At 43.1% G+C, this 25269-nt stretch overlaps 1 protein-coding gene across 2 annotated transcripts in view; it reads left to right on the top strand.

The window, feature by feature from the left end:
* The first annotated feature begins 424 nt into the window (after positions 1-424).
* Positions 425-25269, top strand: part of LOC147443763 (sec34-like family protein) — a 98382-nt gene continuing 73537 nt past the window's right edge. Inside the window, exons 1-15 of one of the 2 annotated variants that reach the window (XM_086526560.1) lie at positions 602-743; positions 8649-8729; positions 9008-9106; positions 9390-9434; positions 9511-9585; positions 9700-9795; positions 9891-9968; positions 10249-10334; positions 10432-10498; positions 18115-18201; positions 18448-18510; positions 20680-20787; positions 20961-21065; positions 21146-21238; positions 21971-22059. In XM_086526560.1, coding sequence (XP_086382686.1) covers positions 729-743; positions 8649-8729; positions 9008-9106; positions 9390-9434; positions 9511-9585; positions 9700-9795; positions 9891-9968; positions 10249-10334; positions 10432-10498; positions 18115-18201; positions 18448-18510; positions 20680-20787; positions 20961-21065; positions 21146-21238; positions 21971-22059 — 1187 coding nt within the window. In that variant the 5' untranslated portion in view covers positions 602-728. Of the gene's footprint in view, positions 744-8648; positions 8730-9007; positions 9107-9389; positions 9435-9510; positions 9586-9699; positions 9796-9890; positions 9969-10248; positions 10335-10431; positions 10499-18114; positions 18202-18447; positions 18511-20679; positions 20788-20960; positions 21066-21145; positions 21239-21970; positions 22060-25269 lie in introns of both variants that reach the window. The other variant, XM_086526561.1, reaches the window with a different exon arrangement.

Raw genomic sequence — 25269 nt, 5'->3', positions numbered from 1 at the left:
TGGTGAATTGCTCTAGATTTTTTAGAGTTTATTCCTTTTGACAATTGAGATCCATTTTTGACTACTTACCACATAATTTCTCATGAATTAGCTAGCAAAAAAAGGCATTTTTCTCTAGAAAGAATGAAACAATTCATCGTCAAAGCCTACATAACCATGTCAAATTCTAGTTTTAACATCTTACAATGATAAACAATCAATCTTCTTATGAAAAGCTACAAAAAAAATTGTCTTTGGAGATGTTTAATCTCCTATCTAGGGGTATTTTGTGAATTTTAAAAATTTTGAAGGGCATTTGGGAATTTTGTGACAAAATATTGGGGGGGAATTTTGGAATTTTTGAAATTTGAGGGGAATTTCACTAATTAGAGGTAATTTTCCCTATAATATAAGATATTCTTTTAGAGTGTACCTTTGGAAAAAAGCTTTCTGGTCGTGAGCCGCCGAGTTCGATTCGATAAAAGCACAGAGAAGAAAACAAGGACGATCTCAGAGAGAGAGAGAGAGAGAGAGAGAGAGAGAGAGAGAGATTCCAAGTCTAAGATGGCGAGTCGTGGCCCTGCTACCAGACCTGCTGCTGTCTCGAGAGGTTATACGTTCGCTTCCTCGTGGGATCAGGTGTGAGAGAGAGAGAGAGAGAGAGAGAGAGAGAGAGAGAGAGAGATTGGAGACTTCTCAAATGGATATGCTCAATTACAGTAAAATGCATGAATTAGTAATCAGGACGTATGGCAAGAATTCAGGTTAGAAATGTCTTTTTCAAGCTAAAAGCTACTATATTTGATGCTTATAGTACTGCCTTATTTGTGTACAACTTGGAATTGATCAGCGATGCATATAACAGGTTCAACGGTTGAAAAGAATGTAATTTACAAGTCATGAAGGCTGAAAATAGACCCTTTTTTCATATTGTCATTGGAGTAATCATAGATAGGAAGTTTGGAGGAGCAAGAGTTTTGTTTTTGTATGTGAATCAATGAGATGGAGCACTCGATGTTGACGAGGGAATGGCCGAGGGGAGGCTCAATGGGCTACGGAAGTATTGAACCGCAAGAAGATCCGAGCCGTTTTCCGGCGAGGAAGGGCTGAAAACTGAAAATGCTAGGGCTGATTTGCTGGTGAGGGTGGCGCTGGGCTGAAATCTGAAAATGCTGGCTGATATCTGCCCAAAAATGCCAGGCTGATCTGGGACTTGAAAACGCTAGTGTTGCATCGCTTCTTGTGACAGTGCTACCCAAATTTGAGTGAAATTACTAGGCTAAGTGCTCCCTTTATAGGGCTGAAATTTGGGTTATAAACCAACTAAGGGCTAGGTAGGGCAAACTGTCCACCAAACCCAACAAATAAATCATCAAAATGATTTATTAATAAGTTTGGCGAGGGGTTTAGTTTTTGGGTGAAATTGTCGCACATCTGCCTACCCGGGAATCCAATCGACGCGGGGAATAGCTTGTTGGATTCCTCTAACCTAGAACTATATGCACGTCATGCTAGATGCCCACCGTATTGTAACAACACTTGTCAAAACGCGTGTACAAACCACTTATACAATAGGGTTCCAAAACTAGAAAACCTAATCTAGTGGACTCGTTTGGACATGTAGCTCCTGCGAACAGGCTCACAAAATTGCCGATACTAATCCTCCTAGGATTCTAGACACTCCTATCTAGGAAGAAGGAAAAAATTGGCTCTTGAAGTCGATGAAGCATGTCCACGTGGCACACAGAGCCATGCGCATGTGACATCTCCTCCTGCTTAAGGCGAGGTACGGGTACCGAACTCCATGCACGCCATAAGATGGTCTCGGATGAAGTTCCGGACGATGTCCTCCACGACAACTTTTGAGAGAGAGAAATGTCCAAAACACAAGGATGGTGATGATGCATCTATTTGCAAACAATGGATTGCCTCTTGGATCGACAATGCCCTTGGTGGTTACCGGCAAACAATCACCTTTGCTGCCCCAACTCGGATGGTGTGAACCAAATTGCAAACCGGATGGATGTTTATAGAGCAAATGGCTGGATTTGCAAATGCCAGTGTCCACGAACGTTACCGGCTAGCCTATGCTGTCCCTACATGGGAAGATTGGCGAGAGCAACGCCGAATGGGAGATGAGATGGATATGTCCTTTGGAATGCCCACGAACCATGGCAAGTCCTCTGTATGATGTCTCATGAAACCGCCAAATATCTCCTCAAAGATAGAGGCTCCTCTTGGGGCTTCGACTAGATTGGTGTATGATGGAAGCTCTAGATGAATCCTCGTCTGTGCAACAAATGTGGCTGCAAATGTAGGCTCACGATGCTTGCAAACTCCCACGGTGATTGCCTCGGATTAAAACCCTTTGGCTCCGGATTGATGGCCACCGATCGCTAAGAAGTTCGAGATGGTGTGTACTCGATGTGCTACCAAAGATGTGTACATATCAATGAGCATGCAATGCCTCTTCTGGAATGATGAAATTCTCTAAGCAGATGGGAGAGATGGTTGTGCAAACAATGCCAAGACTCCAAAGCTAATAGGTTGATCTGGATGGCGTATCATAGGGCATTAATAAATCCTGATACTCGCAATCAACATCTTTATGTTTCCAATGCATGTCTTCAATGATGCGATCTGTCATGTCAAAGTTTTATGACTGGCAAATATACATGCTAGGATTCCTTTATGTCTAGGTGGTCAAGCGCGCACACCAAGTCAACTACCTTCTCGCAGGCGCATTGTAATCACTTCTGGCAAGTGATCAGACGGAAACACAACAAACTACACACTTGAGAACACTTTTAGCCCTTCAAAAAAACTTGAAAGAGAGAGAAGATGACACGACGCGGCGGAGTTCTGAGCCAAGACGTGTTGGCCCCAAAGACTTGCGCCCCTTTCGGTATTTCTTTATTATTGATCTGGAAGAGTACAACTCCCATTGGGTCCAGATCTTCTAGCTCTGCATCTTGATGCTTGAAAGAGTGGCCCTAGGGGCACTTATAAAGAGTACAAGGGATGCTAAAAATAGAGCCTCAAAAGCATTAAGCTAAAAGCACTTCAAGTCAAAAACAATTGCTCCAAAAGCTAGCACTAAAACTTGCTAATTTCAGCCAGCGCAAAAAGCGAAAATTTTGTACAGTTGCCGCGTGGCACTTGTCAACGCAAAATCCGGAAATCTGCCACGTCAGCCTCTTGGCGGGGTTTGCAAAACACAGTCAAGTTAGCTCGAGACCCGAATGTCTATGCCGCTGTAAGGTACAACGGAAGTGAATGTTGATATTGCTCAAGATGAGTGCTCTGAACTGTGCTCAAGGGTTTCTTTTACTTACAGAAGGGAGAGCCTCCGTTCCTTTAGAGAGAGAATGAACAAACAAAGTGAATGCTACTGTGAATGAAGGTGCTGAGATTGAGAGAAAGAGAGAGAGAAGAATACGACACCAGGCAGTTCTCAAACCCTCCTCCAAGGGTCGCCCTCTCTATGGCGAGAGGTCTATGCTATAGATTGCACAAATCTAGTACAATGGTCTAGATGCAATGAACTTGCCGACGATGTCGACGACGAGAGGACGGGCTGAAAACTGAAAACGCTAGGGGCTGAAATGCTGAAATCTGGAAGATACTGACTTTCTGCTGGACACTGACGCTATGTCGACGAGGATGGCGATGACAATGACTCGACAATGATGCGCTGAAAATGCAGATGCTGAAATTTGAAAACAGCGGGCTGCGGGCTGAAACTGTAAATGCTGGATGACTCGACGGTATGGTGAGGATCTGTTGCGGGTAGGAGAGATCTGCGAGGCTAGGGGCTAGATCTGCAAATGCTAAGTGCTGAAATCTGAAAACGCTAATGGTCTTGGCTGATCTGGCACCGAAAACTGCAAGCAGCAAAATGCTAGGCTTGATCTGTAAACTGAAAACACTAGGCTGATCTACTCTTGAAAACGTAGAGGAATTGTTGCAGAAAACGCTAGAGGAACTGGCTCCAAAACGTTGGCTGCTGCTGTTGGCTGAAAACGCTAGATTGTCTTCCGTCGGTCTTGTTGAGGAGAGAACATTGCAAGTTGCTGGAACTTCTTGTACTAGAAATGGGTGCTCCGTGTCTGCTTATATAGCTGCAACAAGCTGGGTCGAGCAGTCTTCCCAACAGTCCACGACCTTGGAAATTGGCAATTTAAATTAATAAAAATGCCAAATTGCTTGTAAAATGCTCTGTCTCAAAACTGGCCGGAAATTGAACCTTTTGCTTGGACAATGCCTATGCTGGGTGGTACTAGGTGTGCAATCAGAGGATATGCAACTACACTAAGTGCCTGGACATGCACGGCTTGCGCACAGGCTCACAAAGGTGCCAGAACACTTCCTAGGCTGACCTGAACCCTAGACCTGGGATAGCTTGTCCACATGCACATAGGCTTAGATGTGCATGTGACATCCCCTCCTTTTCAAAGTGAGGTATTGGTATCGAGCTGTATGGCGTCGAGGGAGTGCGCCAACAACTCCTAGAATCCCGCCAAGAAGTCTCCGCCGGCCCACTTTGATGCGTGGGTCATGCGATACTTGAACTTCATGAAGGACTGCAATGCTTGCTTCTATGGGCCGCACCGAAAGCGACAAAATGATCTGTTGCGGCTTCAATGCTCCAACTTCGGCTATGGAAGTGGGTCCACCTTCTTCAAGAATCTCTGAGGAGGAAAATTCTTGAAACCATGTCCAACACAAAACCATAAACATACCCACTCCATGTAAAGTAATTGGAAAAATACTATTCTTCCTAAATGACCGTGCATGCAATGCAAATGAACAAAGTGACGGAGTGCCAAACTGTTCACCAAACACAAACTTGACTTTTCGACCTAAACCTATCAACTGTGGAAAATCACAATGGAAATGCCGATGCGTGATAGACAATTGTGCTCGTGCTCTTTCTGAGACTGTGTCATGCCAAGGAAGAAACTGTTAAAGTTTTGGCATCTCAAGTGAACTGCTCAATGTGATCCCATTATTTAGTTTGGCTTTTAGGTATTCATTTTACTTATTTGTCAAAGTCTTGGCTAGGGCAATTTACTGAGGGTGCTATATAAGCAACCCCTTGCCTCCATTGTATACACATTCAGTTATTCATTGCCAAGGTTCATTGGTTTAGGAGACTCTCTCTCTCTCTCTCTCTCTCTCTCTCTCTCGTGCTGACTCCCCTTGGTCTCTATACGCCGACTGGTGGCCCATCCTCCCCTCCCTTCACTCATAATCCACCCCCCCCTTCTCCTTGGTGAGGCAACGTTTCAAAACGTTGTCCCCTAAGAGTCCTCGGGGTAGCAGCAGGGACAGTTCAAACGACTGCCTCTCTTGGACGATTGGAGCGAGGAGGTTGGAGCCCAAAGAGGGGTCAAACCGAGCCTTCAGAGGAGCTTGGTGGAGAGATTTATCACACGGCTTGGAGGAGTGCAGAGTGCTAGGCTTTGAGTGGCCAATTGGTGGGAGTTTTGAGCGGTTTCGAGTTCGAGAGAGGGATAGCAAAGGGTGTGGAGCGGCTTGGCAGAGGTGAGGAAATTGGAGATCTTGTGGCTTGGTTCGTGTGGCCACACTTGGGAGTGCGAGAAGGTTCCTGGAGTTCCAGATCTAGCAACTTTACCATGGCCCCACCTTGCTCAAGCTCCAGCGACAAATTGAACAAGAATAACTAGAATTTGATTATGTGACTCTGGTTCTCACGGAAAGGTTTATGGGATGTTGTCGACGGCTCGGAGCCTTGTCCCACACGGGATTCCCACAACAGGTACACTCGCCTTCAAGATGACGAATATCTCAAATTGTGTGTGGCAGACCTTAAAGACTACCAACGAAATGTGGTTCAAGCTCGTAGGTATGTTTGATCGGGATTCTACGATGCGAGTAGTCACCCTTCTTGGACAATTGTTTGCCATCCACTTTCCCCGAGGAAGTTCCATGCAATCATTTCTTATGAAGACTAAAGTTATTCATGATCAACTATCGGCTATGAAGAGTGCATTGACGAGGACTCAATTAGCTGCTTTGGTTCTCACGAAGTTGCCTCAAGAGTATGAAACAGTGGCTAGGACACTACGGCTACAAGTCACGAAGGAAAAGCTGGAATTTAATGATCTCAGCTCTTTTCTCATTGAGGAGGAAGCTGTGTTGGTAACTCAAGGCAAAATTCAAATTTCTGAGACAGTGGAAGCACATGGTGAATCACTTGCTGCTTCGGATTCGAGAAAGAGGACAAAGTATTGTTGTTACAAATGTGGAAAGCGAGGTCATTTGGCCCAAAGACAAAGATTCTACAAAGGACAAAGGTAAAAGCAAGCAACAGGAGGAAAGCAGTGATAGTGACTCAGGGAAGGAGAGCAAGGAGGCTGCTGGTGTGGTGGTGACTACACTGGCACGGACTCCCGCCTTCTAGTCACATGAAGAACGGTGTCACCACTAGCTTCAACCAGAGAGAGGCTTGTGAGTGGCAGAGAGGGGCAAGCACTGCTCCCTATAATTAATTTGGACCCTTGTGTTGGAGTTCAAGTTATTGGTCTTTGGACCCGTAGGTCGGAGTTTAATCATTAATGCACATGCATGTGGCAGGGAACCAATCAGACGTCTAAAACACTATGGATGGGCTAGCCAACTCATTGTTGTTGGTGAGATTATGGACATGATGTGTTCCAACAATTCATTATCTTGGAGTTTTATAATTTGGACGTGATATGTTCACAGTTCACGAATGGGGATTATTGGACGTAGTATGGTCTATAGTTCAAAGTTTCTACAAAGGCAACCGATGCTCAAGATGGCATTACTTACAGGTACAAAGTTGAGGAGTTCAACACCGAGGTGTATCCAGTAGTTCAAGGCCTTCTATTGGGGTGTCCATGGTAGCTTCTTCATCGACTTGGTCTCACTATTGATCAAAGTTTCTATAGTTCAAAGTTTCTACAAAAGCAACCGATGCTCAAGATGGCATTACTTACGGGTACAAAGTTGAGGAGATCAACACCGAGGTGTATCCAGTAGTTCAAGGCCTTCTATTGGGGTGTCCATGGTAGCTTCTTCATCGACTTGGTCGTCCGAGTTACGACCAGTTGATATTGTGCTAATTCTTTCTATCTTTTGTGGTGCGTATGCCCTATCAACTACCTTTTCTTTTGTGCTAATTTTTCCAATTTAACGCTTCTCTTAGTGCTAGGCTTCATTATGGCAGAGTCTGCCCTTGATCTCCGGAGTCATAACAGAAACTCAGCACGCTGAACTTTGTGTTGATGTATGCTCATGTGTGTGTGCGTGTGGTGTGTGTTGTGTTTGGGAGCATATGTTTGTACCTAGTTCTACACCCACTATTGGGCATTGACGACGTTAGTGGGGATGTCGTGGTATTTAGTCAATACTATGCATGATGGAGTTGATGGTTATATTGTCTCGTGGGTGACTACCATGAGGCTATACCTTGCACTTTTCTTCAAGGGTGAATCTGGGTATATCCTGGATTCATCTAGGTATATCGCTATTGATGTCCACTATGAGCTGCAGAGAGGGTGTTAAAAGTTTTGGCATCTCAAGTGAATTGCCCAATGTGATCCCATTATTTAGTTTGGCTTTTAGGTATTTATTTTACTTATTTGTCAAAGTTTTGGGTAGGGCAATTTACTGAGGGTGCTATATAAGCAACCCCTTGCCTCCATTGTATACACATTCAGTTATTCATTGCCAAGGTTGATTGGTTCAGGAGACACTCTCTCTCTCTCTCTCTCTCTCTCTCTCTCTCTCTCTCTCTCTCTCTCTCTCTCTCTCTCTCTCTCTCTCAGAGACACATTACAGATTTCTTTTCACTAGATATGGGACAGCCAAAGGAGCAGCCACCATTGCAGAGCTCGTCCCACACTCATTCGACCACTACTGGCACTCTCATCGACCGAGCATTGGAGCTACAGAGATACAGACGACCGCGACTGAGGAGAGGAGCTACACAGCATCGATGGAGACTACAACAGAAGATTCGAGCCATACTCTCTCGACATCCAGAGTGCAGATGAGGATGGATCCTCACCATTTCTTCCATCTTTGTTTCACACACTGTTACATCCAGTTTACCGGGTACCTATTGTATCAGCTGCTACACCCACGTAGTTTTAGATTGTAGTAGTAGTAGTAGTATTTTGTTCCACTTCTAGTTCTTTTCTAGTTCTTTTGTACCCAGACATGGTATCAGATTCACTATTTTGTAACTGATTGGTCTCATAGGTCATTTTGGCCTTTTGAAGACGTTAATATAACATTTCATTTCATTTCATTTCATTTCATTTCATTTCTCTCTCTCTCTCTCGATTACGTGCTTGAGATGTTCTAGAATCCAAGTACGGAAAATATTGCAAAGGTTAAGTTGGTTATTGACAATTTAGAAATGAAGAGGAAAAGCTCATGAATTGTGGTCAGTGCCAAGGGCGTCATGCTGTGTGCCAAACAGTTCAAGCTATCCTACCATACACAGTCATAATTTGTAGTCTTTATGTTGTTCGGACACTGCTCAGTATTGTAATTGCTGAAAACTGCACTTAGTACTTGCTTATATGCTGGTTATGTTCTCTTAAATGATTCAATAAGTCGCTGGTTTAGAATGTGAGCTGAGGTTTTCTGTTCTTGGTTTTTGCGAGGAAAAGAATGCTCCATTGACAGAACAACAAAAGACAGCTTGTGCAGCACTTGTCCAAGCCTTTGCTGAGCGGCCCATGCCATCTCATGTAAGATTTTGTTCTGGCGTTTTTAATACAAGGAAGGAATCACTTATATTCAAGTGATTGCTTGTAGTAGCAGCAGCAAAGAGTTCAACATTTTTGCATGTTACTTCTCAAGTCTAAGGTTTCTATTTAAGATGATGATGAACGATATTTATGAAAGTGTAGTATGTATCAAGAAATCTACCTTGAAATCGCTTAACAATGCTTGATGAATTTTTGGATATTCTTGCAGGTGCTTTCTGGTAACACTAAAGCCTTATGTTCATGTGTTTTGTTTTTAGGTGGATGAGCACGTGACCGGTCATTTTTCTGATTCTATAGAAGAGTCTTCAGATCATAGTTCTTTTCCCACTGAAGCAGTTCTACTTAATAGTCATCAGGTTTGTGATGTAGCTGTGTTGTTGAAGCTCTCATGTTGGATAAACTTATTGTGTCAGAGATAGGTTAACTTAAACACTGGCCAGTCCACATGCATGCTTGCAATGTACGCCAAGTCTATGCTTGTGCCGCACCATTGCTTGTTTCCTTTAGTGTAATTAGATGATTATCCTAGAAAGAGATGGATCCGAAGTGTTTTTCTTTTCTAATAGATAGAACATATTCAATTAAAGCCTACAAATGGTAATGATGAAAGAAACCTTGACCTCTGATTATTTTGTGCAGTTTTACCAGTGGTTCACAGATTTAGAATCAGCGATGAAGTCTGAGGTGTGTGTTCCATTTACTTTTTGGTTTTCTAAATTGTTGTCCCAATGATGTAGCTGTATGTTCTTCTTGATAATAGACTGAGGAGAAGTATCAACGATACGTCAACACCTTGACAGAACACGTGGAGACATGCGATCAAATTCTTGAGCAAGTAAATACCTCAAAAATATTTTCTTAAAAAGAAACAGTTCTTGTGGCTTTTCAAACTCGTGTCATTGATGCAACCATTCACCATCTTTGAGTTCTTGACTGACTGAAACTGCAGCTGGACAGTACCTTGCTTCTTTTCGATGATCTGCAAGAACAACATCAAGCTGTTGCAACCAAAACCAAGACACTTCATGATGCATGCGAGCGTTTGGTGAGTGAGAAATGGGACTTATGAGGGTTTTTCAAGAGAATGCAAGTAGCATTTCAAAATATCAATTGATTGCCGGCTCATTTTCTTTTGTCCAGGTTTTAGAGAAAGATAGATTGGTGGAATTTGCAGATGCCCTTCGAAACAAACTTAACTATTTTGATGAACTGGAGAATGTGAGCTTTTATTACATGTAGTTGCCTCTCACACCAGCATCACGCTTTGTAGTTGCCTGTTATCTGGGAATTCCTTTTATGTGGTATAATCTACATATGATGTTGTTTTGTGCTATATTTCCAGCATAAATCTATTCTATTCTTGAAGATCTATTATTTTGGTTTTTGAAATACCACGGTTAATGTATGGTGTTGTTGCAAGCATGGAAGCTTCTAGATGAACTTTGGTGCCTTTATTGCCACATGCTAAACCTTCGGGTGTTAGTGATTGTTTCATCAGATAGCAACCCAGTTCTACTCTCCTACAATGAGTGTTGCAAGTGGTCACTTTCTTCCGTTGTTAAAGCGGCTGGATGAGTGCATCTCGTAAGAGTTTTTTGAATTGCATGGGATGATAAAGACAGGGCACATCTCAAACTTTATTTTTTGATGAGTAAATCTTTTATTTGCTGTTTTTTACAAGGTACGTTAGCAATAATCCACAGTATGCTGATTCTGGTGTTTACGCTGTCAAATTTCGCCAATTACAGGTATAAATTTATCTGTAATTAGGTCTAGCCAAGTCGAGTTTGCTGAGGTCATGTTGGAAAATACCATAATTTTGTTGCAATCACCTTCTCTACCTTGGGCACTCAATGTCGCTTATCATGCCTTACGAGTTAGTTCCTTCCCAAATAAACTGAAATCAAGCACTGCACGTCTGTATAAGCAGAAAATTTGGAAATATATATAGGCGTGCATGTGCGTGTGTGTGTATAGGAAAAAATATAGGAAAATTCCATATGGCACCCTGAAATATAAGAAAAACATGCTATAAGTCACATGAAAACCGTTTTACAAATGCCTAAAGTCTAGAGTTACTTGCTCACAAATCATGATTCTTAATGAGTTGTGACTCAGGATTGTGTCTTGCCATTGTAGATTGAAATCAGCTACATTGTAATTCGTAACATAAGTTTGTGAAACAGGGAACGCACATGCCGGCACTTCGGAACGCTGTTCCACCGGCTCAGGATAAGTGTAATGCCCAGATTGTCTCAATGTTCCACCATCGGCCTTGGTGCTGCTGCAATGTTCCAGGATGCTGGAATGTGGGGTGTGCGGAACATGCCTGTCCAGCTGGGCAGAATGTCAAAAACAGTCAAATGGGAGGCCTTAGGGGATAGGGTTTTTGCATTGAGTTGAACGATGCACCGACGGAGTTCCGTGCCTAGAGATATTGGCCCCAAAGACTGGCGCCCCTTTTGGTATTTCTTTTTGTATTAATTTGCTGCACAAAGTACACTGAGTGGTTGGGTCTCACTCTCAGACTCTAGGTCCAGATGCTCTGAGAAGTGGGAGCTTAACTACACTTATAAAGAGATTACACTTATATGCTCTGAGAAGTGGGAGTCCAACTACACTTATAAAGAGATTACAAGGGATGCCAAAAGCAGAGCCCCAAAAGCTGTAAATCAAAAGCTTTTAAAAATAAAGCAAGGCTCTCTTACTGATGCGAGCGGAAAATCCGGTCCATCATCCTATTGAACGTGGCAGGAGCATTTGTAAGACCAAATGGCATGACTAAGAACTCGTAAAGACCAAATGTCGTTCTAAAGTCAGTCTTGTGCACATCCTCTGGCCGTATACGAATCTGATGTACGAATCTGATGGTACCCACTCTTGAGGTCTATCCTGCTGAAAATTGCAGCGCCCTCTAAACGGTCAAGAATATTATCAATCCTTGGGATAGGAAACCTGTTCTTGATGGTATTCTTATTCAACGCACGGTAGTCAATACACATGCGCCAAGAGCCATCCTTCTGCTGCACTAAAAGCACTGGGGAGGAGAAAGGTGAAGAACTAGGCTGAATCAGCCCCTTCTCTAAAAGCTCCTCTACCTGGCCCATAATCTCTTTCTGTTGCGCCGCACTAACCCTGTAGGGAGGTCTGTTTGGTGGGCTACACCCTGGCACCAAATCTATCGCATGGTCCTCAGGCCTCTCCGACGGCAATTGTGATAGTAATGAATTAGAAAAAAAGTCATTAAACTGTCACAAAAATGCCGACCTTTCTTTATGTAACACAGATAAATTTGACTGACAATTATCTGAAACATCACGTACAAAGATCAAGTACACAGAAAAATGATTTTTAATTATAGAAGTGATAGCTGAAGCAGATACAATAGGGACATACTCCCCTATAAGCTTTACATCCAAAACATGATTTTTGCCCCTATGTTGAAGGGTGATTATCTTGTCTCGCAGACATCCAGCACGCCATGTGTTTGGAACATCCACGGAATTCCCAGTAGCGCATCGCACCCTTCCAGCGGCATGATATAAATTTTTTATGTGTCCACATATGACTGAATATGCAGACGCACCTTTCCAATGATGGGAGTAACACACTTTGAGTGGCCAGGACATGCCAACCTTGCCTCTGCCGTGTACCCCATCTCTTCAGCTCTGAAGCCCAGCTTCATAGCTAACTCTGGTGTAATAAAGTTTGCTTTGGCACTTGGATCAAAGAAGATGAGTGCCGTTTGATCTCTGACTTTACCCCATGCTCTGCATAACTCGCTAGCATTTGCACTTGTCCTGTCACCCACCATATGTGGCACCAAACCTGCCGTGGGCTTAGGCTTCTTTCCTTTTTTGTCCTCTTTATCATCTGAGTCAGCTGGTCTTTTCCTTTGTGAACAATCTGCAGCAAAGTGACCAGGCTGCTCGCATATAAAGCATTTATTCTCAGCCATCAAGACCTTCTTTTCCTCGAGCGACTGATGCACAAAAGACTTCCTTTTTTGCTTCTTTGCCTGCACTACACAAGTCTTGGCTGATTCCTTATCCTTTGTTGACCTTTTGTGACCCCTATGACGCTTCAGGAGCCGTTTTCACAAAGGGCTTCTTTGCTGAATTTTTCTTTTGCTGCCCATCTTTCACGTTGCCTGGAAACCCACTGTCCTCTCCCTTCAACAAGGCAAGACCAATGTTGGCAACTTACTTGCAAGAGCCTATAGGAGTACAATCGGAGGTTTTGTAAATCATTGTTCTCAGTAATGTAACATTTGATGGCCTAGTAACTTGTGTGTAGCGGAAAATAGCATGAACATAGTGAGCATTTCATTGTAAAAGATTCCTAATGAGATTAACAAGAGTGCTTGGATGGAGAAAGCAACAAAAAGCATAACACCTAGTTAGATAGCATGAACAATACTTCTAAAGAGAGAAATTAAGCAATTGACAACAGTTGAGGACCGGATTTGCATGGAGCCGGTCCCCCCTCCAAAAGGCTTTGTATTATGGTTTCTCCCATAAAGAGAGACATTTTACAATACAATTTCTTGCGTTCCTTCAAAACTAGCTAGTGCAATGAAGATGGAAACTTCATGCACTACGCAAAACACTTATCAAACACAACATCAATTCCCTCACGGTCTCAGACCCAAGACCTCACACACCTTCGAAGATGGTGAGAGTTAGCGGGGTATGAGAGTAGATTGAGAGGAAGGAGTATTCTTACGAGAAAGATGTACATCTCCTCACATAATCACTCATATTAGCATAGCTTAGCTTAGTAATTAGCATGGTAGAGGAGATGAGCATGCATTGAAGCTTGACTCTTGGTTGGATTTTCATCACAAAGCCAAGAGTTGTTGGTGTAGGCCTCCCTTCTCACAAGCTTGGAGTAGGTGATAAGCTTTCCATTAAAGCTTGAGAAGGAGAGAGAGTCTTCTTACTCCACACATGAGCTAGTGTGAGTGTGTAGGTGATAATGCCTTTGAAAAATCAGCCCCCCCTCTCTCTTGGTCGACCCCTTTTGCTATTTGCTCTTGCTAGCATCCTATTGGACCTCCCCAGGCTTAGCTAATGGTAATTAAGCAACATAAGTGATAGCCTTCTGACATGTGTCCCCCTTTCACCTTTTGTGCTTTAGGTTGGTTTGTTTTTGTTTTTCTTTTCTTTTCTTGGTTCCTTGCTTTGATAGTTTTATGAGTGCTTTATTCCCTCTTATAATTCGTGAGTTCAGACTATTCTGAACTTATGAAGGTATATATAAACTCTCATTGGACCCCTTTGCCTCCTGACCAATAGGAATCAGGCAAGCCATTGGGCTGCTGAATGCTCATTGGACTCCTTGGGAGACTGTCCAATAGTCTTCTAGAGAGCTTAATTCCCATTGGTTCTTTTATTAAGTGTTTTTAAAGTAATTAAACTAGATTTACTCTAGTCTTATTCTCATTGGTCCACCTCCAAGGCCATCCAATAGGATTTGAGTACACCTTGTGGGCATCTGGGCTAGGGAGCTGACATGTGTCCCTCATTCCCTTTGTGTAAAGGGAGCTTGTATGTGTGTGTGAGTTTCTCTCTCATCCCCTACTTGCAGGGCTCGCCCCCTCCTATGTAGGGATTGATAAAGACTTTTTGTGACACACACTAAGCATCCAATTTCCCTAGTGTTTGGCCTTTGGACACAACCTTTGAATTTTGGAACCTTAGCATTTTGGAAGTCTTAATGGGTTGAACCTTAGGGTCTTTTAAGCCCTATTGTTGCACATTGCTCTTTTGCAGATGGCCCCCCCTTTGGATCCCTATTTTCCCTCCTTTGGATCCCTATTGTGGCGAGTCTGCTAGCTTAACCAATATTCTAGCTTTTTCTCCCCTAGCACTTCCCCATATTAAATGATCAGTTTAACATGAGAAAATCATTTAGGAGAATTAGATATTGATTATTATGACAAGTAACCTCCTAGAGGTTCATGGCATTGACAGAGCAGATTGAGAATATTGTTGTGGGCTGCCTAGAGGGCTTCGAGATTACTTTACAAAGAACAGAGTGGCTACCCTCACTCAGCGTATGGAGCCCCAATGAGTTGGTGCCAATTTGTCACGAGCTTCAAATTCATATGACAGCCTCGCAGATGGCTTGAAGTATACCCATGTGGCGGGTGCGTGTCCTTGCATCAAGAGGGTCGTCCACCATGTAGCGCATTGCCTTTCAAGAAGGTGGCAGCTTTCCTGACCTTGGAGGCCTCTGTAAAATTCCCCTCCTTGCATAAGCTGTATCAAATTGTGGGAGGAAAGTGCGAGCCTTTGTCTTATCCTCAAAGCTGCTGAAAGTTTCAAACTTAATAGTTGCACCACCTTCTTTGTATGCGTTTGGTTTCTCCAGTGTCCCCAAATTGTCATAGGGAATTGCCTGCTACATGGGCACTGTGATAGGGATCATCGGCGCGTCTTGGGCATTGACATTTTGCGTCATAGGTGCCATGTCTGGCTGTTGTCCAGAAAAAACAGCTATGCCAAAATTACCTTGTGGCACCCCAAACTGGCCCTGGTTGCTCTGAAAGCCTTGTTGCATGCCGATGCTACCATACATGGGGTTTGGCATCATGCCTTGCATACCCCCAAACACTGTTCTTGGCATATAATGTTGGTTTCCAGGCGCATAACCAGCCATACTCTAGAACACCGATCCACCCCCGAAATGCCTTGGATGTATTGTGGGTGGTGGAAAAACCTGATGCATTGCCTGGAAACTGGTTCCCTGTCCCTGTAACGCAACATGCGGGCTTGGAAAGGTGGCGGGTTGAACTGGCAAAGCCTATAGAATAGGCGTCCTAACCACGTGTTCGTGGACGGAAGGAACCTGTTTTGGAGCCCCTGACTCCGCAACATGCGAGTGCTCCCTCTCTTGCTGAGACGCATGAAGTACTTGGGCTTGAGCCTCAATAGGCGGGCTGTGTGAGTTTCCTAGAGTGCTGTGGCACTGGTGGCGCTTGCAAAAACTCCATAAACCTTGGGTTCTGTACCAGTCGGGAAAACACGTTCACAGTGGCAACTAAATGAGTCCTGAACACATCATCTTCAAGTTGCCCAGTCATAAAGCCCTACACTTGGGGAACATTACATCAACAAAAGATACAGACCGGGGTGGCCGTGAACTCTTGCCAACCTCAAACACTTTAGGAATTTCCTGCCTGTCCTTCATAGAGGAACCCTCTTTCGTAATACCCTTCCCTTTGTTGGCCATAGTGTAATCCCGCGCACTCTGTTCTTCACCAAACCAACCAAGGCTCACTTCTTGAGGAAAAAGTGATTCTGTCCCGGCAACGGAACCATGAAATCGGCCTGTAGGGCGGTAGACTTTGGCTTTCACCCGAGACTTTACTTTAGACTTTAGGACACAGAGAAACTTTGCAAATAAAAACCTGTAAAAACGGGAATTGATACTTCAAACACACACGGCTCGAAAGCTAGAATGCTCCGAGCAGACGCCGACAACCTGTAGGTCCCAAAAACTGGTGCCTCTATCGGTATTTCTTTATTCCTTTAGAGGGTAAAGTTACAAAACTCTTCACCTATATCCAACTAGATCACACGTGTTCTGGAAAAATTTCGGCAGCATAACGGCCCCAAAACTCGCCCTGAACAAATTCTCCTACTAGAACTCGCTTCCAAAGACGTAAACGCTCTGTTTTCAGCCCAAAAACAGCAATCATAGCTCGCTGTATTTACTGGTTTTTACCCTGTTTTCAGTCCTAAACAGTCTCGGAACTGTCCTCTTACAGTGGGGCACTATTTTTTGGCGTCCATACGGCTGCAAAACAGTCCAAAAAAAAGCGCATAACCAGCGCTGAAAATGCACCTATAAGATGAGGTTATCACCCTCACTAGTGCTTGCTTTTGTAGTAGCAGTTAGCTACTCCTGTTCCTGCTCAAAAAGGCTCTTGCCTCCGCATAGAAGCATAAGACCACACAACTGTACATAGGTCAAATGAAGAGCCCTCTTGTGGGGCATCACATAACTGCACAGAGGGGAGAGAGAGAGAGAGCTGTGTAGAGTGTGCAGGACATCACTTCTTGCATTACACTGTACATAAGAGGGAAAGCTTGCACACAATAGCTTTGGTACCTGCAACAATCCACCATGTGGCTGAAAATGCAGCCCAGCCTTTAATTTTAACACTTCTCTCTTGTCTTATGTTGGAAAATGCCCAAAAATGTGCCTAGTGGAACTCATGCATGGTTTTCCCGTTTTGTACCTTCTGGTCTAAAAATATCTCAACGGGTTGCTCAATTGACTTAGCGGTAGAGTAATAAAATGTTTCTCTTGTCATTCCGGAGCTAATGATGCGAATAGATTTCATGGCCCAAAATAGCAGTTCCCTAAATTTTAGGAAATGCTTCCATGCACTTCCACTAGTCATCTGACCATCTATCACCACTGGGACCGCATCCAAAAAAATGCATTGTAGCCCAGTTATCGGGTTATTTTCTCTTCAAACTTTAAGTAGATCCTAGACATACTTTTACTGCTTGAATTCCAGTGCCAGCCGGCTCGACCAACTCGTGGCGACAAGGCCTTTCCGTCTGCGGGTGAAACTCTCGGCCGTCGGCCGTTTCACACTGGCCATACAATGTCCGGCCATTTGCAACTTCAAAAAGAGGGTCCCAAAAATTAAACAAAAATCGAGGGAAAGAAACCAATAACTAAGGTTAGCAGTTGCCACGTCCTCGTGACAGAAAATCTCTACATCAGTTGTACCAACCAACTCTGAAGCATTAAACAATACCCATCAGGCGGTTCAGGGCCACCGACTTGTATGCAGTGGCATGTTGCTCCGACCGCTCTCTCATATATATTATGTGTGTGACCAAAAGTAGGCTTTTGAAACTAAAACTGGCTTTCTTTGTCGTTTTGGCTAGAATATGGGATACATTGGTCGGGGGTGCTTTGGTGTGTGAGGTGCGCATTGGTCTTTAGACAGGAGACTAGTACATACTAGAGTATTCTGGCAAAGAAATGGAAGGTAGCTATTGACACGTTTAGGGGTGAGGGGCTACTCAATCAGTCTCAACTCTCTAGCATGGGCAGAGGATCAAAGGAAAGAGCACGTTCATGTGCACATTCCATCGTTGGAGAGCTGAGGAAGAGCTAGCCTAGATGGAACTATACACCAGATTGGAGACTCTTAGCTCCGATTTCCTCCACATGCTAATGTTCTGAATATTTTCTTTCATTGTACTGTCTCACATATGAGCGTATGTTTGGATATGAAGAGTTTTTGTTTCTTTGCCCAAAAGAAGCAAACGGTTCCCTTTTCTGTTGCTGACTCCTGTAATCATCTCCCCCATCTCTCCCCTCTACTGTCACTCAGATCTGCTGCATTTTCAGCCCGTCAACGTGCAACAAGGTCTGCATTTTTGCAAACAGCTTTCAGCCCTCGAATCCTCTCACATTGGGGGTGTGCACTGGACTATGCCTCATTAAATTTTTCTGTTTGCTTCATTTACAGTTTGTAGGTTCTCCTTTGTTGAGAATTCTCAATAACCTCTAATTTAGGAAGTTTTCAGTAAAGTTATAGTTATACAAAGGGGTTATTTTAGCTGATTTGTACTCATGACTTTAGTGGGTATCTCGAGAATAATTATAGCTACAAGTTTTTTGCAAAAAGTTTTAGCTGATGTTTACTTTTGACTTTGATGGATAGTCGCGAGCTTTAAGTATGGTGCGAACGCATGTTCTTGGAGTATTAAAAACAGCTGCACAGCAGGTACTTATGCATACCAAAAGTGCTTCAATTTTTGAGAACCAATTTTAATAAGTCACACATTGTCTTCTGCCAAACTTTGTTGTAACTTTAGTAAGTTTTTGAGTTGCTTAAGACAACGTCGAGTGCTTTTTTGAAAACCTGCTGTTTGGAATGTAGTTGTACATACGAGTATGACATAGAGTGACATGATAGTGCCTAGGTTTTCATTTTGTGCTCTTTTTAGGTAAAATGTGTATCTATACAAGGAAAATCGCTCGTATTGTGCTTGCTAATAGGTTACTTTATGTCTTTACATCCATTGTTTGAGGTGCCTTGGCATAGATTGAAAGTAGTCATACATACGACATAGAGTGACATGATAGTACCTGGGCTTTTATTTTGTGCTCTTTAAAGGTAGCATATGGATCTATATGAGGAATTTTGCTCGTATAATGCTTGCTAACAGGTTACTTTGTGTCTTTATATCCTCTGTTTGAGGTGCCTTTGCATATAATTGAAGTCATCTTACAAATGAGGGGAAATGAGGGGAGGATGAAGAAAGTTCAGGTTTTTGCAAAGTTTTTTGTGGTTGGGTCTCGTCTCTCCTCGAATAGCCTCTCTAAAATGTAGTCACATGGGAACAACTCTCCAGTTTTGGTCCAGTAAGGGTCTGACATTGCACGCGTGGGAGTGGGGGGGTCGATAGGACTGCGTGTGTTGAAGGTTGGAATAACTTGAGATAGGCTAGGGAGCCCACCTCCAACACTCAAGAGAGGCTCCAAAGCCTAAGAGAAAGAGATCGCTGCCTGTTTGCAGGTATGGAAGAGCACAGCGCAGAGAGAATACAACGCGCAAAAGGGGAGCCCATCTGAAAAGCAGAGTGCCAAATGCAAAAGGGGCAATAGGCTTGCTGGAACTTTAGAAATCTGCCCTGGACTTTTTTTGGGAAAAGAATTTTTGCAGTCAAGAAACTCTGTTTGGTCCAGTCCGAACGGCCAAGAAACTCCGTTCCATTTCTTGAGGCTAGAAAAAGGTAGTAGAAGCTACAAGCCTATCTACTTTGAGAGCAGGGTGATAAGTCTCGGGGAGATGACCTACACCGATTCGTGTTACTATGATCATCTGTCACGCAATTTGGGTGCTAGAGGTCTTTTTAGGGTTTTAGGCCCCTCGGCCACTGCAAGTTGGTCGGGTTTGGTTTTTAATGCTAACCCCTTCTGTCTTTTATGCCCCTCGGCCAGCTTCAATAAGTTGGTAGGTCTTCTTGTTCTTCTTCTTCTATTAGGTTTTAGGTCCCTCGGCTGGGATGTGTAGGTTGGCTAGGGTTAGGATCAAGGAGTCCCCTTCGTCTTCAGTGGTTGACACGTCAGCAGTTTGTGACACCATTAGACGCGGATTGATGATATCTTGAGAAAGGCATAGGTGGGGAGTTATCTTGCTCCTAATTTGATGTATGATAGCCTACATGATGCCTATAGTAATGAATGGAGCTAAATGACATCCTCAGGGGTATTCACCTTATTACATGATATTGCTACTCACTTGGAGTACTTTATGATAGAAATTTCTACATGAGAGTAAAAGGTAAGTACAAGAAAATATACAAATGCATTTTAGTATTAAAATGCGCACATTATGGCCAGTTGCACACATTCGAAAGTCAATTGAGACAATGATGGCTTTCTTAGGTATCTCACTATATAGAACACTTATGGTCATGCGAGAGAGCAGTATGATGGTTTGGAAACATAGTTCTGGTACCGAATGATTCATATGCTATCCTTCTAGCTTATTTTATTTTGCATCCATTTTAATGTCCTTAAGAGCATAAGGATAATGCACAAAATTGTCTTCATATTGAACACTCATGGTTATGCAAGAGAGCAGTATGATGGTTTAGAAACGTACTTTTGGTACCGAATGGTTCAGGTGTTATCCTTCTAGCTTATTTTATTTTGCATCCATTTTGGTGTCCTTAAGCGCATAAGGATAATGCACAAAATTGTCTTCATAGTCCATTTCGGAGTTTACATGGTGATGTAAAATAGTTCTATGTTTTTATCTCAGTTTGCACGGTGTGTGCAAGCTGAGCTTTATCATTGGCTTGTAATATTTAGGAATTTGTGCTGTTGTAAATTTCATCTTGTGTTTGAGGTAAGCTGAAATGAGTATTATTCTTGTTTGGCATAGGTCCAAGTGGGTATAAAGGAAAGTGCTACCGTTCATGGAAAGGCTGGTTTGTCTGAGGCAGCTGAAACATCAGTTCTTTATGTCCGTTTTAAAGCTGCAGCTAATGAGGTAAGTTGGCGGATGTAGTTCTTTGTTGGAAACAGCATCATATTTACATATTGCTAAGTTCTCTCCCTGTGTAATTCAAACGATTTTCTAGAGTAGTTACTGGCAAATGCTCTCTTACATGTAGCTGTTTATGTCTGACGATGCCATAAAGTCCTTGATCTCTTTGAGCACAGATTAAGCCATTAATGGAGGAGATAGAAAATAGGAAATCAAAAGCAGAATATTCACAGATTCTTGCAGATTGTCATTCCCTTTATTGTGAGCAGCGGCTGACCCTTGTATGTACGTTACCTTGTGAACTAGTGCTTGGAGATGTGATGCTGCCTAGTCTCAACTGATCATTTATATTGTAATGCAGGTGCGAGGAGTGGTGCGACAACGGATATCTGGTTATGCAAAATCTGAACCTTTAGCATCTTTGACGCGGCAAGGTTGTGCCTACCTAATGCAGGTTAATAACTGTATAACATATTCAAAGTTTTTCTGATTTTGGCTGGTATTTTCTTCGGAATGGTTTGTCATACCAAGGAATGGTTTCTCATACTGTAGTTGTTTAGACAAGATATACTGATTAGCCAGTGAACTCCTTGAAATGTGTGCCTACTGCATCAAGTTAGCATATACAACTTCAGTACAAAGTTTTGATGAGACAGGGTCTCCTCTTTTCAAGGGCTCATATGAAATAGAGAAGCAAATGAGCAAAAAATCTCTTACAATAGCAGCCATTTTTGAAGAAACGCAGTTAATTTTTTGAAAAAATAAATCACATTGCCCACCTAGTGACTTTTAGAGTGCTTGAAGACTTCTCCCTGCATCCCTTCCTTCCTTATGTGCTCCAGATTCTCGTATCAGGCAGAATGGAGGCCTGGAATGTTAAGGATCTTCTTGTAGAACATGAATCTGGGGATGTTGAGTTAGTTGATTAACTGCGGCATACATTTATTTACTGTGCTTTACAAGCAGATGAAGTCAGATCAAGATCGATTTTGCCTGGTTATTTTGTGAAAATCAACATGTCTGTAATCCAACTAGGTAGGTATAGAAGTCCTGCTAGGTAGTCTAGTTCATCCTTGCTGCTGTGTAAGTCAGGGGAGAAGCCAGTTTTTAACTAGAAGAAAGTCAGTGACCATGCTTGGTACGACTTACAGGCAAATGTGTTAATTACTGTATGCTTGTGTGGCAGGTTTGTCAATCAGAACATCAACTTTTTGATCATTTCTTCTCCTCATCCTCATCGGATACTTCAAACTTGGCGCCGCTTGTTGATCCACTGTAATTTGATAGCTCCCAGATTGCAAGTTATTTCTATCTATTCAAGTTATTTGAGCTGTCAATTGAATATTCTTGAAAGACTGTACATGGTTGATGGATTTAGAAAAAAAAATCACTCAAGGATTTCTTACCCTTTGTGCCAAAAAAAGATAAATCTTTAATATTACCTGTTCAAAACTTGTGCTCATTGAAAACAAGCAAGGGACTGAGATGAGAAGACTGCTGTGAAGATGCTTTTAAGAAGAAAGATATGTTGGAGAATTCAGATATACAATGGGGGATTAAGGGAAGCGATCAAACGTGTTTGCACCAACTTTTCTAGCCATATGTGCATTCACTAAAAGTGGGATATGGATTGGTTGGGTATGTACGTCTGGTAGCTAAGAGTGCTGTGCAAACTGATAAGTATATGCTGGATGAGATGGTAGACAGGGCAGCACAATGTTGATCCCGTCCATCCATACTTCCAGTCCCTTACATTAAGATGGGTGAGAACTAGCCGAAAGTGCCTTCTTGACAAGAAGGCAACGACTGATAGGCAATGCAATTAATCCCATTAGAAAGCATGGGCTAAATGTGGATGTGCAACAAATGAATGGAGCAACAAGGAATAAGGAAGGCATCATTACATATTAGCAGTCCCTTTGATTTTGACACTGTAGCCCTTACGTGGGCTTACCTGCCAAACGTGTGAGCTATTCCAAAAAGGTGATCTTTTGTGGTCTTATAGGGCCCACAGCCTTGTCCAAACTCGCTTACACTCAGTCCGTGTGCATCTTGGAAAGCTCAAGTGTGCAGGTGAAGTCACACTTACTCCCAGGTCGCTAACTCCCAAAAAAAATCCAAAAAGTGACAAACAATGTACCTATTCTTAAGGAAAGTACCAAAAATTGTTACTAGAAAACAAAGAGAGACACAATTTCACGGAAATACAACCATAGATGACTATTGTCACAAAGTGATGATGTGGCGGACAGCAGAAACCCTAATTTCTGCCAGAAACCCTAAAATTCCTGCAAATCCTAATTTTTGCCGGAAACCCTAATTTCCGGAAATCGCGGAGGCTGAAAAAAAACAAAAAAATAAAAAATTGGAAAATGATGAGCGACGCGAATTTTGCTTTTTTTTAATAAAAAAAGAGAAAAGACTCTCTAAGAGAGAGAGAGAACTGATGCTTTTTATTTTAAAAGCTTTTGGGGCTCTGCTTTTGGGCATCCCTTGTACCTTTAAATTAGTGGTGAGGGCCTCACTTCTGAGAGCATCTGGATGCAGAGTCTGAGAGTGAAACCCTAACCGCTCTCTTGTACTTTGATGATTGATTCATACAAAAAGAAATACCGAAAGGGACGCCAGTCTTTGGGGCCAATATCTCTAGGCACGGAACTCCGCCGGGCCAGTGCAAATCTATTGTGATTTGTGAATTGTTTTGAAGTGGTTATTTGGTGCTGTCGCGGTTGATTCTTGACTTGGAGTGTCCAAGTCTGTTACAGTGGTATCAGAGCACGGCCGATTTCTCTTCTACGGGAAATCCGATCCCCAATTTTTTTCCGCGGCACCTATGGCTTCATGCAAGGATCAGTAAACTCCCTCTGCATTTGGAGATGCGGGCTGGGATCACAACGAAGATTCAGACAGAGAGTATGGCCCGCCTCGGCCTACTCAGGCGGAGCAAAGAGAGATGGAGCGTCGTCAATTGATTGGCGATGCAACAAAGATGATGCTCAATTTTGCCAAGGACCCGAAGATGGCAAAATATATGAACCAGACCTCTTTGGAAGAGGTACAGATGGAGTGGCAAAGAACCACATCACCACTCCCGAAACCCGCTCTCAAGAAACCTTCTGCCTCCAAGAAATATACGGAGAAGGAACTGGAGAACGTGGTTGATGCACGGATTGCTCAACTTTTTGACGCGCAAAAGAAAGGCAAAAAGCACGGCAAAAAGCAGAAGAAAGGCACTGACTTCCCGGGATATTTGGGTCGTCGGTCGACATTTGACAAGGCAAAGAAATTGAAGAAGCGCGTCAAGTTTGAAGACCTACCCAATTCTTCTTCTTCTTCTTCTTCTTCTTTTGACAGTTCTTCTAGCTCTTCAGACTCGAGCGAAGAAGACAGGAAAAGCAAAAAGCGAAGCAAGAAACAATGCTTCGGAAAGGGCAAGAAAAAGGCAAAGAAAGTCCGAGAGTTTAAGCCCAGAGACTGACGGTTCTACTGAGGACTCGTCTACAGACAGCTCAGATTCCGATGACGGAAAGTTGTATGCGAACAAGAAGAATTTTTACAAAGCCAACCAGTATGACTTTCTCGAAGATAAAAGCAAGAAAGTTCGAGAGTTTAAGGAAGGTGGCCACTCGATCAAGTTTGATACTTTTTCAGGATACTCAGATGCTTCGAAGGCTTTGTCTTTTATACAGCAGTTTGACATCGTTTTGGCGGGAGGACGCTATTCAGAGCACTCCAAGATTCGGGGAGCTACCTCTTACCTTAAGGGGAATGCTCGTACTTGGTGGTCCACGCTTCTTTTAAACAAAACTGCGCTAGTTAAATGGCTGAAATTTAAGAAGCTTTTTATTTCTTCTTGGTTGACGCAAGAATATGAACGAGATATACGAGCTGCTTGGAGCCATCTTCGGATGATCAAGAAAGATACAATCAATGCTTATTGTGAAAGATTCTGGAGCTCTTTTCTACCCGCCTCTTCATTCAAGAAGATCTCGTTCAGAGAACAGATTGAGCGGTTTACCTTGGGTCTACCTACAGAGATCCGAGATCACTGCTTGGAACAGAAGTCAGCTTCTATTCAGGAGTTGATGAGTCATGTGAAGCGGGGCTTTGCCATTCACTTTGGTAGTCTGACCTATCTCACAGATGAGGCCATGACACAACGAGCCGAACAGACTTCTGGGAATGAAAGTAGAAAGAAAAAGAGCAACCCAGAGAAAAATGATGCACGACCCAAGCTTACTCCTGAGGAGAGAGCTCGCTTCATCAGAGAGGGGAAGTGCTTTGGATGCGGGGAACCGGGACATATCTCCGCGAAGTGCCCTAATAAGGCACAGAAAGAACAGAATGATAAAGACGATGACAGGTCTGAGAGTTTGAGAGCAACTGAGGAATGTGGCAGAAAAGGCAGATAGAAAAGTAGAATTGGTACCACATGGCGTGGGACCTGCACCGAATCTAATGAATGAAAGTACAAACTTTGCCGCT

Source organism: Adiantum capillus-veneris, chromosome 13, assembly GCF_014529385.1.
Source record: "Adiantum capillus-veneris isolate H3 chromosome 13, ASM1452938v2, whole genome shotgun sequence".
NCBI lineage: Eukaryota > Viridiplantae > Streptophyta > Polypodiopsida > Polypodiales > Pteridaceae > Adiantum > Adiantum capillus-veneris.
Note: the sequence above shows the minus strand (reverse complement) of the source record. Positions and strands in the feature narration are given on the sequence as shown.